The 19,943-nt window shown below is 39.0% G+C and overlaps 1 protein-coding gene across 1 annotated transcript; it reads left to right on the top strand.

The window, feature by feature from the left end:
• Nucleotides 1–1,155: 1,155 nt before the first annotated feature.
• lmbr1l (limb development membrane protein 1-like) lies at nucleotides 1,156–17,783 on the top strand. Its single transcript, XM_034695304.1, has 17 exons — nucleotides 1,156–1,423; nucleotides 8,841–8,925; nucleotides 11,110–11,143; nucleotides 11,481–11,620; nucleotides 12,161–12,264; nucleotides 12,396–12,519; nucleotides 12,608–12,676; nucleotides 12,767–12,831; nucleotides 12,955–13,027; nucleotides 13,147–13,233; nucleotides 13,353–13,429; nucleotides 13,531–13,608; nucleotides 13,700–13,773; nucleotides 13,987–14,077; nucleotides 14,182–14,248; nucleotides 15,331–15,492; nucleotides 16,052–17,783. Exons 1-17 carry the CDS (start codon nucleotides 1,361–1,363, stop codon nucleotides 16,135–16,137), a joined length of 1,479 nt encoding a protein of 492 aa, XP_034551195.1. The 5' UTR covers nucleotides 1,156–1,360; the 3' UTR covers nucleotides 16,138–17,783.
• Nucleotides 17,784–19,943: the final 2,160 nt, after the last annotated feature.

The following is a 19,943-nucleotide window of genomic DNA, read 5'->3' as shown; positions in this document are numbered from 1 at the left end:
TTAGTTTGAAATGTTCATCTGGAATGAAACAAATGTTACGTAGCTCAACACGCTTTCTCAGGTTGGACAGTGAATTTTTGTGTGTTTGAGCAGAGTGGGAAACAGGGAGAACATTTAAAATGATATGTATCATTCTTCATTTGAAAAACCTCTAACACGGGCTGAAGATTCGGCCATGGGTGCTCAGGTGGAGAATTATAGCCACCATTACCACCTCTAAATGAACTGCCTGATCTGAGTGAAATTAGCTCTGTGTTTGCTCAACGTTCAACTGTGGAGATGCACGATATACACTGAGACAAATAGAACTACACAAACACATTTTACTGTCTTAGGATCAGATTTCAGAAAAGAGAAGGAAATTCATGAGCTGACTTCGAAGCAAAAGTAGTGAGTAACTAGAGCATTGATAGAAATGTAGTGGAGTCAAAAGTACAATAATTGTCTTCTGAATGTAGTGGAGTAAAAGTAATAAGTATCCCCAAAAAATAATACTCAAGTAAAGTACAGATACTCAAAAATGTACTTAAGTAGCCTACAGTACTCAAGTGAAATTACTTTGTTACTATCCACCACTTTATCTTAAATAATACAGTCTAAAATGCACCTCAATAATAAATCAAGTGGCATAAAATGAACATACTCAAGTATGTTTTGTTTTGTTATGTTTTTTTTTTTTGTTTGTTTTGTTATGCTGCTTTGCTTTCCCTTGCTTTTTTGCACTGTTTTCCTTTGCTTTTCTATTGTACAATTTATTTTCCTGTAAAGTGCCTTGGAGAAACTTTTAAAGCGCTTTTATAAATAAAATGCATTATTATTATTATTATTATTATTATTATTATTATTATTATTATTATTATTATTATTAATAATAATAATAAAAAAAGCTAAGGTCCTCATCTCCTCAGTCAGAATCTATTAATTTATTCCTTAGAATTTGGATGAATCAAAATGTTGGCCTCATTGAATAATATGCACACGTCATGACCATTTTAACCTTTGATTACCTGGTATGTTTGATGCTTACACACCTTTGTACACGGATGACATAAATAGAATGATGACGCTGTAATAATAATAACTGTGGTGATGACTGACAGCTACCTGTCCGACTCTCCGGTCCTCCTGCCTTCTGCCTAGCCCCGCCCCCCCTGAGACCCCTCCTTGTTCGTGGTTTATCAGAGCTGCTGAGGGAGGCAGCAGGCGAGGTTTGCCGACTAACGCAGCTGGGAGTTGACCATGTACGCTACCACGGCTGTCCTAAGAAAATGCCCCGTGTTTTAATAACTTTTTAACAATTTCTCAGTCGTACCAGCACCAGCGCTTTTTAAGCCTGAGGATACGGTGATGGTATTGGAGAATGGAAACGGAGGACGTGTCGGTTAGAGAGCAACTTTTCCACAACCGTGTCAGGGAGACTATAGTAAGTAACGCTGTTCTATTGTGACCGTCGGTTAATATGCATATGAGGGTCGCCTCTAACAATACAGTCACAGGAGAAGTAGGTTACAATAAGACACTTCATGAAGCAATTTGCTCATTTGCACTCGTGTCGTATAATTTAACCCTCTGATGCAATTTGCCAAAGTCTAACATTTCAACAATGGGTTGGAGTTTCCATAACAGAAGTTTGAACGCATCTTTCAGGTTATTTACGTTTAAATTGAGCTTATTCTTGCAGTTAAAGCCAGCTTCACTTCTTAATTATTGCACAGCTGCAGCTGGTCATCATGCAAAGGAACATCAGAGAACTTACTCATCATCTGCGGGGACTGGGAGTACATCTGTTGAAGTCTTCTGACTGTGGCCTATCTGTTTGCTGTGGTTTTAATCCCTCTTTCACGTTTTCAGTAATGATGCCTCTAAGTTGTCCCATTTTCACAGTGATTGACTGTTTTGTGTAACACCCAGGGCCAGTTGAACTTCAGACTTTACAGAAAGATCAGTCCAGTTACAGCATGACACATGGATGTTGACCTTAGAACCTTTACAGTACAGCCAGATCTCTTTCACAGTTTTCTATAAGATACAAGAGATATTACTGATACCATGTACTTATACGCAACATTAACACATGTCAGGGACACACTTCATTCTGTGGTTGACTTATCAATTTGCCCTGGTTTTGCTCAGCTGTACATAGATAAGAAAAAATGTAGTCCACAAAGTTCTAGTACAGGAGGAGATGATGAACCATACTGTGCAACTGCATATAAGTCTAGCCTGACCTCTATGAATTACACCCTTTTGACATACCCTGTAATAATTGTTGTTTAGTTCCTAGGCTCTGATACTATGGTTTACGCTTCATGGAAATACAGCATCTTTGGCACTATTATACCTACACCTTCTACTTTAAAGAAGCTCTGATATTATTCAAATGCTCCTTCATTGTCATTATCCCTTTCACCTAAAGACATAATGCCATTAGTCAACACACCCATCTTAAGCCTCTGCCTGACCACGCTTACCATCTCATCTCAGTACACCCCCCTCATGCTGATCAGCTGGCCCTGCATCTCTGCTTAATAATGGCTTCATGCTTGGCCTTTCATGATAAGCTCATTTTGAATTGAAGAATATAGGATTGGAGTGCCAACAGAGTTATGGTGTTTTGTAATTGCAAAGCATGTAATGGAGAAAGATTCAACACATTGAGAGCAGAGAGATACAGATATTGCAAATCTAAAGATTAGATGTTGATGAAAATATATCAGATTAAACTTCCTCTTGTGTTAGCTTTCTGTTACCATCTATTGTGTTAACAGGTCGGTTATGACCCGTGTCTTAAATCAGCTGTAAAATACACTAAAAACAATTAACTATCATCTAATTTGTTTCTCATCTCTTGGTTACCTTGTTCGGCTTCCTTATCCATGAAAATATTGGTTTTAATATTTTTTGGTGTGGGCCTCTGGGCCTTTATTTGTCAGTATACCCCTTGATTTCAATTTTAGAAAATGGTAAAATGAGTCTCAAGAGAGTCATCTAAATAAATAAAAGGTTGTTGTGTTACCTGACTATTACTGAGGGGTATTAGAACACATCCCTTGTGTGTTCTAACACATCCCTCGTGTGTTCTAAACCAAATATAATATTTCCATAAACCTTTTTTCACACAGGGCATAAAAACAAAAATGTAAAAAGTCAAACCAACAAACAACCTAAGTTAAATATTTGTGTAAAGCACTTAATAGTAAGTAAACATAAAAAATAAATACTCTTTTTTTGACTACTATCATTATGTCACAGTATCCAGAAATCAGGTTCTGCCTGGAGGTCTTTTGGATTGAAAACTGCTCTGATTTAAAAGTGGCGTGTGCATTAAAACAAATACTTATAATATGAGACGGTTTGGGCTTCCTGCTTCCGAGTCACAAGACTTTGCAAAGGCCAGGCCTGCAGTAATCTCCCAGTGGTCAGAAGACATCCAGTCTCATTTACATAATAATAGTACTTAGTTTAGTGTGTTGTTACAGGACAGAACAATGGGAATATTTTGAGCTTGATGAAAGGCATTTGTTTTAAGTACTATTAACAGCATTTCTTAACATATTTCAAATATTGAAATATGGAATCGATCATGCCTTATTTGGAAGACACAGAACAGTGATAGTTTTAATTTCAAACCTTTTATTTAATTGTTCTTTTATGGGACAGGTAAGCAGAACACTCAGCCAAACTGTTCGTGTCAAACACTGTAAACAGAGTTAAATGGAAACATCAGGCAAGTGTAACCAAATAGTTTACAGACATTGTCCACAAGACATGAACAGTAGATCCTCGAGTACACACCCAGAGCCCACACCCTGTGCCTAGAGGCATCAAGAAGGATCAATGATCAGTGAAATAAAAGCTCATGATAAATAAAGAAGTGTAACACCCTGTTGGAGTGTTATGTAAGCTACAGAACAGAAAGACAAGCGCGCTGGAAGAAGCGTGTTTATAAGGAGCTTTAAGGAAAAGAAGGGAGACATTGAGGATCTGTAATTTGATTTGATCGTTGGATCATATCTATTTGCTTTGTTTCAGGCTTTTTAAGCAAAGGTTGTATAACTGATGTGTGAGAAGATTACAATCAAAGCACATTGGCACTTTTGGCATTCAATGTTTTTTAGAGAACTGAATACCTCACTCAGTTTTCAGCTCTAGCCTCCCTGAAATTACGTCAACTAAGCTATCAAACATTTGCTCACACATTCCAGTAAAATGATCAAAACTCTTGAAACAACATACTGTAGCTGCCCACCTGTTCATGGATTAGGATGGCTTTGCCCATGAAACATTTAAAGTTGTTTCTGGCTGTTGAATAAATCTAGCATAGGTGTTGCCTAATCTATCCTCTTACTTGTAAACAAAGGACGGCATGTTTTGCTGTGAATGTGTTTAGTTGGACAAGCGGCTCTGTGCCGCTGAAATAACCAGCTTGACATTTGTCCACTTGACATTTTGTGGGGATTTACTGTGCCACTGCCAACCTCCTGCTCCTTTGAATCGGTACCAGAACTGCAAGGTTAGGCAAGATGTGAAAACATTAGAGCGTCATTGTTTTGTGCTTGAATCAGCACAAAGATGTTTAGGTAACACAGTGAATTTTAAATACTCTAACTGAACTCCTGGCCCTTGGACTCTCTGCTCAATACAAGGATGTCTCTCTGTATTCTGGGCTATGTTAAACCTTCTTCTCAGTGGCCTGTTGTGTGCCACCAGCTCCCAGCATTGCCAGTTAGCATGTGTTCATATAGACTATATGGGTGTTAATCTCCCATGCCACCTATTTCCCACCAAATGCACATTCTTTGTTAGCCATAAACCCGTGCAAGCTCTTGCAAAATCGAGTTGTAGTTGTACAGTCCATTATTGTTATACGAGGCAGCTTGTATGTGACAAATGAACGTTACCTTTTACATAGTGGAAAATGACCATTCTCAAGAGATCACCTTTTGTGTTAGTTTAAAACTAAATGTTTACTAGATAAATTCGACAATGCATGGCATACAGAACGCATGTTAGAGGGAAATGTTCTTCTACCTCATTTCATTTACAATATTTCGTTCTTACTCTAAAAGGGGTCAACATCTTGCAGCTCCATTAACCCCTCATGTTCAGAAAGGGGGGTGTATGCCCATACTGCTACAGTAATTGTTATTCTGCCATATGTCCAAGAGGTCCTAGTTAAAATACCTTTTTGTTATGTTTTTAGGGGAATTGAAAGAAGTGTTTGGAGTATTTGACCTAAGTCTCTATTGTTTTGGGACCTTTTCTTCACAATTATTGTTTTTATTGATTCTGTAATTACAGTGCTTGTAAGCATTGACAGTGTAAAAAGGAGATACAAAGAGTGTGTGCACCAATGGCAGTACTTCAATACAACAGGATACAAGAATTTTACTGGCCATTTCATGACCATGACCCAAAGCCCCTCCCACCGAAACCTCATATTACTCACATAAGAAACAAAAAACAAAAACAAAAAATTTAATAGGGATACGATGGACAGTTGAAAAAAAAAAACAGACAGAACTAATTAGGTAAAATGAATGAATAAATAAACACATTTTAAAAAGTTAAATAAACATTGAAGCATTAAAGATAGAAGGAAGTGGGGGAGAGAATGGGAAAGAGAGAGGGGAAGGGGGGCAACTAAGCTTCATCTGGGTGAACAGTTGTTTTGTGTAAGTATTCGGTGAAGGGCCTCCTGGTTCATGTCAAAAGAACTGCTTGACCCAGCAAGTGAGAATCGGATCTTCTCAAGTTGAATTTGACTAAGAATCTCCCTGAGCCAGCTGTTATGGGAAGGAGGGAGTGTGTACTTCCACCTGAACAGGATGAGGCGTCTAGGTGGCTTTTGGGACCTTTATATAGTTATTGTTATGTTTTAATGAAGTACAAATAGTGGCCTTTATTACTGAAACACAAGTTTCATTAAAACGTAATACTTTTTAAAATTGTATTTTTATTGGTGGTTTTTTTGACTAACAAATAAGCAAAAGCTCAGTTAACAAAGTTATACGAAACACATGACAAGGGACAACAGCAACACAAACAGAAAGTATACCAGTAGTGAAATTTTTTATTTTATTTATTTATTTATTTAAAGGGACAGTGCATATTAATGAACATTTCAGTTGCATCAATGTAAATATGCCAGAGTTAGCCATAAGGCTAATTTTCATCTGTAGTCCCCGGCAGGTCAAAACAGAATTTATGGAAACAGTACATCATGATAGCATGCCAAAAAAAACAACAATACATCACAAGAGCAAATATAAGATATACAAATGTGCAAGTAAACACATTAAAGTGCTGTTCAGCATAGTCAAGTAATGTCCTGAGTTGGACCAACTAAACATGGACCAACATATCAGAATATCACACAAGAACACACACGCACACACGCACACACACGCACACACACACGCACACACACAAAGGGAAAGAGAGACAGCAATGGATACAGATAGTTACAGACCTGCTGTGTCTTGAGCCATCGTTAAAGATGGGTTGTGAATGTGGGGTAAGTGGGGCATTCCCTTATTGCCACCGGTATTTTGTTCCAGACCTCCCCTCCCCTAACAGACAGCACAAATTGACTAAATGTAGTACGCCTAAATGGTATCACACAGTCTCCTCTAGTGCAGGCTCTGGTTGTGTTTCTGTCTCTAGATTTAATTTGAATATATTCACCGAGAGGCGGTAGAGCAAGTCCATGCAAGATTTTATAGATCGAGCAGGCAAACTTAAACTTTTTAAAAAATTTCAAAACTGAGGAGGTGATGGTATGTCAACAATGTCCAATTGACTGCTGTAAGATATATCTTGAAATTTAATGTTTTTGTCAAATTATGCATTAAGTGTTAAGAAATTTTAAGAGTGTTTGGGAAAAGGATGGCAAATGAATACAATTAGATAAATGAAAGATAATAATAATCTTTGGAGCAATTGGATAATTGAGAGTTTGAAACTGAGGGAGAGGCATACTTAACTTGCATAGAAATATATGAAGATATAAACATAATAGTACTAAAAATTCTAATGCTAATAATTCTAATACTTTGATGGAAAAGAGAGAAAAAAATAAAATAATGATAAATATATACATTTATATGCAATGAATTAAATATGACATTTCAGTGCCTCAAACATTTTGTAACAGTGAAGAGAAAAACTTAACAGATTATTTTCAATGCACTCTTGATGCCCTTGTTTGCACAAAGACACTAGAATTAAAATCGTAAGTATGTCGTCACATTTCTGTCATTCTTTAGAAAGCATCTCTGACTTAGTTTATTGATGTTCTTACCTCAGGTACAAATTAAACATTTCGCCACTCTTACTGGGTTTCCTCTGAGTGCAATGCAGGATGTATATGTGGTATGGCAACATAGTTTTTCCATCTGTCAGTCCTTCACTTTGGTACACTTTATCTCTGCTATGAATGGATGAACCTTGAAGATTAATCCCAGGCAATATTAATCCATATAAGATGATGATGATGATGATAAGGTGACCCTACAGGGTTTAAGCACTGAGGTTTATGACAATATACATCCTGAACAAAGACTGAATCCATGTCAGTTTCTGCTGTACTTGGATTCCCAAGTTTGAAATAGCACACTAGCATTTTAAAGTTAGCATATAACACTAAGGCTTTACTCAGACAGCACTAAACTCCTGAACATTTCCCCATATTTTCAGGTTGAGCTGCATGCAAAAGTGTCACTCTACCATGAGAGTGTAAGACTCTGCTTTACCAGCCATCTTGGATATTTAGTAAACACTAGAGTGACTACTGCAGTGTCCTTTTCGCATTGTGAACTGCCTCCTGAGACCCCCTGCCCTCGTTAGTGATTGGACTTGTTCAAATGATGTAAACTCTCCAAATTCCCACTGAGTGCAGCTGACTCACCATCATGACTGAAGCTGTAGAGCTTGACCAGACCAGCTGAGAGTGAATAATACCACCCTGCAGACAGGGAGGATAGAAATAAGGCCTTTACATTTATTTTAGTCCAGTAGTGGACAAGTGGTTGATTTAGTAAAAATGTTTCTATCTCTATTTTATCTGTGGAACACGTCTGTTTACTGTTGTAAAAACCACTGCCTTCTTGTTACATTCATTAAATATACCATGCTGTGACAGAGAAGTTCATGCACTCTCTGTCACTCACTGGGTTTTCATTCCTGAAACACACATTCAGCATTCAGATTTTTAAGGAGGTGGCCACTACTTTTTGCTATAACATCATTCTGTTTTCTTTGGTAAGGTCCGATCTGTTGAGTCATCCTGTATTTTGCATTCTTTTGTGCGTCTGAGCATCGACTAACTGAAGCCAGTTGAATGGCATGTACAGAACCAGAGTTCCTCTGAGAGATTCTGTTTTTGGGGTTATCTGTTGAGATCAGACAACAGATTACTGGGGGAATATAGGTTTAGCCTACATTTTCTGGTAGATTTAGTATTATGTCAGATAAGGATTGTTGCACCCAGTATGGGGGCTGCTACTGGTATTAAACCTCTTTTTACTACCCTTAATCCCTCCTACTTTATCACTGTCTCCCATTTCGCTCTTGGTTGGGATAAATTGGTAATCTTCAGACTCCATCTGTCCGTTTTTGTCACGTCAAAATTTTGAACTGTTTAGGCTGCTTCATTTTCTTTCAATGCACAGCCTTTTTGTTTATTTTATTGTGTATCTGCTCGAAATAATGAATTTTCTACAAAGACGAAATAAGTTATGCATCAAGTTCAAGAAACCTCTGATTTTGGGCTATGTTCTCAAACTATGTAAAGTGAATGAGTCAAATACAATAATTTATCTTTGTCTTTCTTTCTGCAGATCTGTGTACTCCTGTTCACATGCCTTTACATGGTGTCCTACCTCATACTTACCCACTTCAGGAAAGCTGCAGAGTTTGTCACAGGTTAGTTTTAAAACCACTCTCCTCCGTGATTTTTAAAAGGTGCACCACACAAAGACTGCTCTGTTAGAAATAGTTTCATCAAAGGCTTAGAATGGAGAATTGCCGGGAGGGGAATAGATGGTGTTGACAGCATACAGGTTTCTTTCTGTCACACAGTATGTAGGCCACATTTTTCAAGTAAGAACAGGTGCTGCTCAGAAACTACCCATTGCATTGTCAATATCAAGTCTTTTTTAGCTAGAGTTGGTTGGGGACAGATGGATTAGGGGGGCAATATCATCTGATTTTAGGGTGACCTCAAAGTTGCACCATAGATATCTTGTCTGCTTGTATGTAAAAAGAGCCCAGGCTTGCAACTCTCAACCCAAGCCTCTGGACCTTGACTGTCGCAGTCCAGAGGTGCAGAAGGCGTGTTATGTAACATATAACCACTTCTTCAAGCAGTGTCCTTGTGGACCAAGGTGGTGGAGGGGTAGTGAAGAATGTTGTTACAAGACAAACAGACGTGTACTTCTGACTCGTAGCCTCAGGCCCCCTCCATTTAGACGAAAACACGTCTAAGGAGATCACTTTTCTACAAGCATATGCTGTACAAACCACATGAAAAAATCTGACTTTCAGTTTTTGATTATCTTGCTGTTTGAAGAACATGTTAAAACATGTTGCAAATTAACAAATTAATAGCTGAAAAACAATCTTTGTTCCATCAGTGGAATGTGTACAATGTTTGTCTGTATTGTCTAAAATCTAAAAAGTGTAATATGTTTAACTAACTGCTTCAGATAGGTTCAGCATTCTGCAGTTTGACCTGCCAATCTATTACATAATAAATCCAATAACTACACTATTGAAACCAGATGTCGGAAATCCAACTAGCAGGGTTCCTATGCTCTTGTTGGAACCTGAGAGACAGCTGTTTTTTCTTTTTTCTGTTGTTTTAACTTTTATTTTTTAAAGGGGTGGAAACCTACTCTGCTTGAGCCTGCTGTTAGTGATGTCTGTGCATTAGCCACAGCAGAGCAGTTGTGCCCTGTAGCTACATAATGATTGTGCAATATTTTGATAGAGTTGTTTTTGGATCTTAGGAGCCAAGAACTGGTTTTTAACCCTAAGGCTTGACCTCATTTTTTTAACGACTTTTCCAAAATTTGCACAGAGAGAAGTTTCGGTATCGTGCAGAGTTAAATAAAACAACTGCATGTTGCTTAAAACTTAACTGGTTATAGAGTATTTTGTGCAAAACTTGCAAAATTGTCTTTTTTGCACTCTTCACTCTACTCACATGTAATTCAGTTTCTACAAGGGTCCTGGTCTTGCTTGAACAAAATGTTCCTAACCTGGCCCCCCTTCACTCACTCACTAACCGGTTAAACTTGACTTCACTCCTCCTCATATGGACCCCATCACAGCTTTCTCATATATACAGTGTCTTTATTCATGCCATTCGTTCATGTCATCATATTCACAAACAGCTTTTGCCTTTCTAATGATATCACAGACTTTCATTCATACAGCATTTATTTAACCATGCTGCGTCACTGATGGCATGCCCTCATTAACAATGACATTGAGAGTACTATTAATATGAACTTAAACGGGACGCTGGTGGTCTAAGCACCCCATGTATAGAGGCTACAGTCCTCGTCGCAGAGGTTGCCAGTTTGACTCCCGGCCGGTCAACCATTTGCTGCATGTCCTCCCCCACTCTCTACTCGCCACATTTCCTGTCTCTCTTCAGCTGTCCTATCATTAAAGGTAAAAGTGCCCAAAAATCTAACTTTAAAAAAAATTCCATAAACAAATAATAGCAAACACAAAAAAAGCAAAGCAAAAATGTCGTAATTATTGGTAGCAGAAAAAAAAGCGGGCGGAGAAGGATAGTTACATTCATGAATTAAGTAGTTATCACACATGGTTTTAAACTGACCAATAGAAACAGTTGTAATGAGGTGGAATGTGTATCTTGAAAAATGTTACAGGTGTGTGCTAAAGGATGTTTTCTCAATTTGATATTTACATTTCAACACATAACCTGTTTGCACTTGGAATTGTTTGTCTTTAAGGCTTCTCAGTTAGGTAGACAGAGAAAATAAGTTGGTTGTGTCTGTTACAACTTAACACTGTTGAACCACAGATGTAAAAAAAAAAAAACATCAGTCAGAATGTGTTTCTCCTCTTTTTCAGATGATTCTGAAGATGCGACTGTCAACAAAATTGCGTAAGTGAAAATCTCTAATGATTGACTGACCCACAGGAATCTGTGTTCACTCTCTCCCTATGATTAGTGTCAGTGTGAATGGTGGATACCGTAGTCAACGTGACATGTGAAGTGCCCTGAAGCCATTAGTCTGCAGATTTATAACCCTGCCTTGTTAGCGTCTGTGTTGCTATATGCTTGTTGGTGTCACTGTGCCCTTTGTCCTTACACGCTGGCACTGTATTACCTTATCTTGGGTCACTCCAGCCTTTCAACTAGACTGTGGTTTAGGATTAGGCTTAGCAGCAACATTCACAAATGTGACTTTACTGATGGCTTGTGTTTCATCCTTTCACAGGCTGTGGTTGTGCACGTTCACCCTGTCTGTTGCAGTGTGTGCCGTTCTCCTTCTCCCCATCTCCATTTTGTCCAACGAGGTTCTGCTTACCTTCCCACAGAGCTACTACATGCAGTGGCTCAATGGATCTCTTATCCATGGTACTTCTTTTATTAGTCCACAACTACAAAGAGTACATAACTTTTAACAACCAGAGGGCATAACAGTCTGTAACAAGCTCAGATTTAATGAGGATCACTGGTAATAAGCTCCAAATCAATACAATACAGGCTAGTGTCCAAACAGATCACTATTATAGATACAGCCGCTGTGATCCTGTCTCATGTTTCTAGAAATGGTTCAACTGTTTACCACCTGCTATGCTTACCTCTGCTGGTCCCTCCAATAACAGCCATTTTTATTTGTTCCCACTTTAAATGATCTAACATGAGAGCTCAATGGTTACAAAGACAAAAAGGTTAACAAGGCCTTTCGTTAGAATTTAAGCTTTGATTCCTTTTTAATTCTTATACATTATTTTTTTGTTGTAATATCATAGTCAGTGGTCCTGCTCCACTGCATGAAAGGACTACACCTCACAGTTGTTGACAGTGGCAAAATGCCTCTGTGATGTTAATGGATGTTTTTTCTTAAATGTTTGCAACATCTCTCTCTCTCTCTCTCTCTCTCTCTCTCTTCAGGATTATGGAACCTTGTTTTCCTTTTCTCCAATTTGTCCTTGGTCTTCCTCATGCCCTTTGCGTACTTCTTCACAGAGTCAGAAGGATTTGCTGGATCCAAAAAGGTATAGTATTTGAAATTGGCTCATAACGGCATCCCCACACAGGAAAACCATTTGATAAAGACTTAACTGTAAGTTGATCGCATTTGTTTATGTACCACAAAATCATTGAACATCTCCTTTGTTTTGTAAAGGGGGTCATGGCCCGAGTTTATGAAGCAGTTGTGCTGCTTTTGCTTTTGGCTCTGCTTGTGCTGGGCATTGTGTGGGTTGCATCAGCCCTCCTCCATGACAACGTAGCCAGGAAAAGCCTCTACGGTGAGTCACGCGCATCATACTGGTATTCCTCAATGAATAACTAGTTTTACAGTTTTAATAGTCGCTTACGCTCTCCTATGAATTTCAGACCTGTGGGAGTATTACCTTCCTTACCTGTACTCGGGCATCTCTCTGTTTGGAGTGTTGATGCTCTTGTGTAAGTAAATATCAATTACAATTACATGAGCAGCCCAATATTTAATCAAACGAAACTTGTATATCACCATCTGTGTGTTTCTGTCTTCAGTGTGCACTCCCTTTGGCTTGTCCCGGATGTTCAGTGTAACAGGCAGCTTATTGGTCAAACCCCGGGTGAGTCACCGACCCAGTGACTCGAACAAACACTTTCAACTTTATCTACCTTAGCCTTTACGTTAACAGTATTTGTATGACTGTAGAGTGTAGTTTTCAATTTGATTTCTCAAATTCCTACAGCTGTTGGAAGATGTCGATGAAACTTTGAACTGTACTACATTTGAGGAAGACGCCCTCTCCAGAAAACTAAACTGTGAGTGCAGCATCGTGAACACAGTCCTTTTCAATTTTCTGACGATTCATTTTTGAGCCTATTTATTGAACTTTTGTTAAAAAAAAAAAAATGTAAAAATGTGTTTTACCTGAATATAGGCAGCCGGACATCGTGCTGGGTAAAGCTAAATTTGGAGGCAATGAAGAAAGAGTACCTAGCTGTACAGAGCAAGCGTATTGCCCTCGGTAAGATTCACCGAGCTGGCTGCTCTCTGCTGTACTTGTTTAACAATGATAACATTTTCATGTGTTGCTGTACACTCATTCATGAGTTCTCTCTGATTTTGTTCTTTTATTCCTGACAGAAACACGTAGGAAAGCATCCGCTTGGCAGAGAAACTTGGGCTATCCACTTGCTATGCTGGTGCTTCTTGCACTGACGGTACAGGCTAATTTACTGACTCTCTTAAAAGGACGTTTTAGCTCTTATTTATTAGCACAGGTAGTTGTTATCACTTTATAAGTACTCTGTATTCCCTTCAGGTGATGTGTGTGCTGATGGTCTGCTTCAATGTGTTGGAATTGCTCCTGGATGAGACAGCCATGCCCAGAGGGATGGAGGTGAGGTTTTTGCCAAAAATATTTTTCATGCTTAGTGTGCATCAGCCAGTCATCTGTTTACACTGATGATTCTTTTTTCCATGTGTTGTAGGACCCTCACCTGGGGATGGCCTCCTTCTCCATGTTCGGCTCACTGGGCGCTGCAGTTCAAGTCGTCCTTATTCTGTATCCTTTCAACCCCTAACATTTTGTACTACCATTTGAACTCATAGCTAATGTCTGACTCAGCAGCTTACAGACTGTCCCTGATTTCTGACCAATATGGGATGTTGACATATGCTGCTACAATCATGTATCAGAAATGGTTGGCAAATGTACTTTTATTTCCTGTGAGGATTTAAACCATCTATCCAGTGTTGTCCTGACAATACATTTCAGCTATCTGATGGTGTCCTCAGTGGTGGGCTTTTATAGTTCTCCTCTCTTCACTGGCCTCCTGCCTCGTGCACAGGACACCAATCTTACACAGGTACCTTGCAGCTTAACTTTACATGTATCTCAGCTCACAGTGTGATACAACTAGTAATTATATGTGTTTACTTTTAGTCATCTCTAAATGTCTTTTTGTTTCAGATGATTGCAAACTGCGTTTCTCTGCTCATCCTGAGCTCAGCACTGCCAGTCTTTTCACGCACACTCGGTAAGAATGCAGTATGAATGACAAATGCAGCATTTTTATGAGACTGTTTTTGGTTCCCGTTTGACGTACACTTTGATTCAAGGGGTGTGACTAATTACATCATCATAATACAATATAATATTGATTCATTGAACAAAGATATCAGTTTTTCTGCTGTTCAAAGTCTTGCAAAACCCAATTTATAATTTTTGTTTTACAGTCAGTGGACTGAAATCAATAACAATAACAAAACCATTTCATTTAACCATTTAAATGTATATACCCTTCATATACAGTAGCTGATTCTTAGTAGATTTTGAGCATGTTCTTTCAGAATCAGAATCAGAATCAGAATTAGAATCAGAAATACTTTATTTATCCCGGGGGAAATTCAGTTGTTACAGAATGCTCTTATACACAGTATGAAAAAGTCAAAATATTAATAGAAAGAAGTAATAAAATAAGATATAAATACGAATGAAATAATATAAATTGGGTTAATAATAATTATATACAGAAACGCAGAATAGATACAGTTCTATGCTGGGAATGAAGGTATAATATACATATTCCTTTCAAAAGTTCAAGTGGCAACACTGTATTAAGTGTATATATTGTATATATTTTCTATATAGAATTTCAGGATTCATAACAATAATGGATGAGTTACAATTGTGGTGTTGATTCACATTACACCACTGTCCCATGATACAGAACAGTGATAAAAAAAAAAAAGTAAATCCTTTCCAGCTGCAAACATTTAAAGTATAGTGCTGAATGGTGATGAGACAGCTCAAAGAAGACAGTGGAAATCTGTGAAAGTAGTCCAATAGTTCTCTCATACAACGACACAAGTATCTGGCAGAGTAATATACTTTGATCATTTGTAGTTTGGTTGTGTGGTATGATATTTTGTATGGAAAAAGAGCACAGCTCCTTCCATGTAACACCAGGAGTTGCTGAATCAACATTTCACTTGTAGTTTTAGTAACAACCACAAGAGGGTGTGTGTATGCCATGAATACTGTAGCAGCAGGTGAGCTCTCGTCTCAGTCCTTCATCCTCCAGTGAAACATTCTTTTGCATTTATTCTTTTGTTTTAGGGATCACTCGCTTCGATCTACTGGGAGACTTTGGTCGGTATAACTGGCTTGGGAACTTCTACATTGTCTTCATGTACAATATGCTATTTGCTGGTCTCACCTCAGCCTCCCTGATCAAGACAGTCACCTGGGCTGTACAGAGAGAGCTCATCCGTGCCTTTGGTGAGTCTATTTTCTTTCTATTTTTCAAAGTAAAGTCTAGTACTTGCCTATTTTTATATTTGTGTCAGTGGACTTGAGTTGTTCTGAAACTCATGGCTCTTTGGTAGCTGTGTCATATGTTTTCCCACCTTTGGCACCATTTCCATGTGGGCTGGTCTCTCTTCCTCAGATAGAAAGAATACAATTATTTCAGGAAAGTGTAAAGGGACAGGAGGAGAGTTGGCTCTCCTTAGGGACCCTCAGGGACACCGCCCTAGACCCCTTGCAGCACACACGCCCTCGACCCCTCCACCAAACACAAACAACAGTCAGAGCACAGACATGCCAACACACACGCGCATACACGCAGTCCCCTTCCTCACACTACCTCACCTCAGATAGCATCTCTGCACCATGGCGGCTCTCATGCACTTTCCCATTGACTCACAACCCACTTTTGTTCTGTGATTAATTGACTTTTTATTTCATCTAAAAACACTATTTTCTTACCATTGCATGTTTAGTGCTCCACCTTCTGATTGTGAATGATGTTTTGTTTTTTTCCCCTCATTTTTTGCAGGTCTCCACAAACTGCCTTTAACTGTGTCACGCTCCACTGTCCCCTTCAGACTCCTCCTGGCCAGTGGACTGTCTAAAATCCAGTGACTCCCTCTTTCACTGCCCATCATACAATTAAGACACTAAGCCACTTCAAATCTTGCACCTTTTGGATTAAAGACATTTGCAATTCAGTCCCTCTGCCAGTTAATACTTTAGACGGGTCTTGAGTGAGGAGACTGGAGAAGATAATAAGTGTCTGTGATGTCCAATGGAAGTTGCAGTTGAAGCTATGACCAATATATTGGGGTCAAACTGTGTGACTTAATATGGCTGTATTGACAAGTGATGGTACAAGCATTTAGCTGAGTCATGGTTTTAACTGGATTAAGGGGAAAAGAGTATTGAGTCACTTTGTCAGTCCTGCCATAACAGACACTAACGAGCAATCCACTGATGAAAAGAGGATCCAGTAAAGAGCCGTTGTTTTATTGACACATGTGGAAAGTCAGCAGAGTTATTTTGAAATATGACATTGTAACTGTGACATAATTTCCTCTTCCTGCTTCACATTGGTCGAGTGCTCTCCCTCCCCCCCCCATACTTTCCTCTCTTAGGTTGTAACACTATTTTAGGATTGGGAATCTTACTTCCATGTGGTCCGGCCTGCACCAGTGTTTTGTTAGTTGATGAGAGGAAGCTGTAGGAGAAAATAGGACATGCAGAGGGCCCTGTATATCTATGGCTCTAGATTACACAGGGAATATGAGAGTGAGGTAATATTGTCAGTGTTGGAGCATTTTTATGACCCAAGTTTACTTGTTGAATTAAGAGCATTTTCTGTGGTGATTTATCATTGAACAGGGTTTTTACTTTTTTAGATGTCAGTAAGTGTAATGAGTGAGGATTACTCATGATTTACAAGAAGTCTTAAAAGAAAGCTTTACACTTTTTCTTATGCAAGACTTTTGAATGCCATGTGACACTCAAATCAGAGGAACTTCTGCCTTTGACCAATCAAACTGTGAATTATTAAGAATTTGTTTGGGAAAGTGCAATATTTTGTTAACAACATTCCGCTTTTAACTACCAAAAGTAATTTCATTTTTTTGTATGCTTTCTATAACTTTTTGTGGTAAGTATTTTTTCATCTCTGCGTGATGTTGACATAAGATGAATGTTCAGAGTTGTTTCAGGATATATTCAATAAGCAAATGTGACAATCGGTCTATGCAATCCTTTCTGATGTCAGTTTTTATGCTTTGAGAACTTCAATTCCATGATGTCAGCTGTATCTCCATTCTCTTCAATGTGTTGGTGATCCTGTGTCACCGTTTGCCTTTACTGCTGTATCAGCAGGTTATTAGCTGTAGGTTCGACCAGCAGGGTGCAGTGTCTCTTAAACCCAACAAAATTGAGTGTGTTGTGCGAGTCCCTCTTTGATCACTCATTACTTTGTGTAATGTATACATGGAGCACTCTGAGGTTTATTCATTTCACTTTTACTGGGAAGTTTCTTTCGTTTTTGGGTACACACATTTTTATGTACAGTTTGTATTATTATTTATAAGATTGTTGGGATCTGTACTTCACATGTAAAGTCATTACGCATAAAAATGTTGAACGTGATACAGATGAGTCAAAAATATCTTAATAATTGTTGTTTATTGTTTACCTTTGAGATGCTCTTAGCTGTTTTTAACCATCATCATCATCATTAACAGAAAGCAATAAAAACTGTCTTGTTTTTTTAACGAGTTTGTGTTCTTTTTAGATACACATCAAGGTGACCGTCACTGTAACCCTCCTCTTTGATGCTGTTACATGTTTGTTACATTTTATGAACTCTGTCTACACTGTGACTGATCTGATGTGGCCTGGTGTGTGTGGCTGGTCAGGGCGTCTGTCCTGTCTGCCTGTCCCCCCCCACCCTTTTGTTGCACTTCTTTAATCAGCAGCAGAAGAAAGCTTTATTTTGGCCTGTCTGTCAGCAGCGTCCAGCACCGACGCCACTACAGCCGTAGCCCACGCTTTCCCCCATCCGATGTAACCTCTAGATAAAAACTCTACAAATCAGGCGGAGAAGCAACATTCACTCACATCTACTCCTTCATGTCCTCAACACCCACCCACCTCCTTTCTTCCATCCCTTTTTCATGCTTACTGTTCATTTCCTCTCTCATTTTTTGGAAGAGGAAACCTCAGCTCTGATTAATTTCTCCCTCTTGATTTTGTTTGCATTTCTTGTTTTTCTTTGTTGGATGTTGTTATTAAGCTTGAAGTTTGGGTTTTGTTTTGAGCTGTGTTTCCTTTTCCAAAAAGGAAATGAACACAAATGTTGCTGCAGCATTACTGGCACATCCGAAGACTGGCTACCTTCTGAGGAGGTGACACATACGCTGCAAATAAGGTGTGTGTGAGTTGGATCAGTTCATTAGGAAAAAGGAGTTGTTCAATATGATTATAGTTGAACAAACTCAGACTGAGGCTCCAACAAGTTAGGTCAACGGTAGATGATTCAGAGGTCCAAAAAACATCTGAGAAATGCAGTTTACAGTCATTTTTCACGATAATCCTGTGGACATAACTTGGCACACGCATTAAAGCAACACTTAAGGATGTACTGAATGTGTAAAAGTAAACACAAGCCCTTCTCTAGAAAATTATTCAGGTATTATCCATAACAATCTAAGTTGTAAGAATTTGGTCTCCCGCTCACTGTTAAGACTTTGTCTATTGAGTTAGATTTTAAGTAAACAGAGTACAGTTTTTGGTTAGATTTTATTATTTTCTTTATTATTCTACACCAGCCTAATCAAACCTTCATACATTTACACACCTTGTTTCAAGTTAGGGAAACACTACAACAGAACATTTCCCCACAGCGAAATATAAAGGACGATAGCAGTTGCAATCAAAGTGTCCCAGCAGTCCCATTGGGTAACACACTCCATTGGAGTGGTTGTCAGCCATATCGGGGACAAGGCAGGAGACGGGCAGCTTGTAATGGGATGAGATAGGCTATCTTTATTGTCAAAACATAAGAATGAAGGGGGGAAAAAGACGCAGATTAGCTTTCCTGACAGTCAGCCGTTTGAAGTTCATGCCAAAGTGCATTAGGGGCTGTTATTCCCTTGTTTGTACGCTTGCAAAGACAGCAGCCCTCACAGGAAAAGGCGAGACTTGCTCGCTAATCAACTGATAATGGGTCACACTGTCCGTTTGCCATAGTTGCCCGACGTTCTGCGTGCACACTCACAGCACACTTTTCACACAGTTGACTGTCATAGGCCGTCGCGATGGATAACTCTTGGTGTCAAACCTTTAAGACAAAAACTTTATTCAATATAAAAAAGACGTTTTGAGTATGCAATATGTAATCTATACAGTGCATGTTATCTTATTATGGGTCATGACCACAAAACAATGTATAGCATCATACCTGACCTTTGACCTGCTTGTCTGGGGCCAGGAAGTCCCACCCTTTTCAGTCCATTGTCCACCTCAGTGCAGCATCGCCTCAACCTCAGCTCTTTGAGCTCTTTTCAGAGAGCAAATCAAGGCTGAAGAACATAAAACCTGGCTTTCATTTTCACACTTTACATTACTGTGTGAGTGAAAATGGAGGCAATAACAGAACATGTGCAGTCGGAGATGTTATTTTAAAGGTAGAGCAAGTACAAATACACAGTTAAGTGCATAGGCCAAGAATCATCCAGAGTGTGCAACCACATCAGTATGCACCACCCTGCCTTTTCCTGCACTGATAACATGCTGAGAGACAGTGGAATGGGCGGTACAGTAGTGGGCAAGAAAGGACATGTGTGTGTATAAGTGTGTGTTTGGGAGAAGAGAGGAAGGTGGTTAGGTGTCAGCTCATTGACTTTCCTTTTCCCTCCCCCGGCCCTTCCAAT

Source organism: Notolabrus celidotus, chromosome 11 (genome assembly GCF_009762535.1).
Source record: "Notolabrus celidotus isolate fNotCel1 chromosome 11, fNotCel1.pri, whole genome shotgun sequence".
NCBI lineage: Eukaryota > Metazoa > Chordata > Actinopteri > Labriformes > Labridae > Notolabrus > Notolabrus celidotus.
This window is presented reverse-complemented; position numbering and strand designations above follow the sequence as displayed.

Bases quoted from the DNA above. Each gene is read 5' to 3' on its own strand.
- lmbr1l (XM_034695304.1), top strand. From the start codon at position 1,361: ATGGAAACGGAGGACGTGTCGGTTAGAGAGCAACTTTTCCACAACCGT. The intron at 11,144-11,480 runs GTAAGTGAAAAT...ATCCTTTCACAG, and splicing joins GCGACTGTCAACAAAATTGC to GCTGTGGTTGTGCACGTTCA. The intron at 12,832-12,954 runs GTGAGTCACCGA...AAATTCCTACAG, and splicing joins GCTTATTGGTCAAACCCCGG to CTGTTGGAAGATGTCGATGA.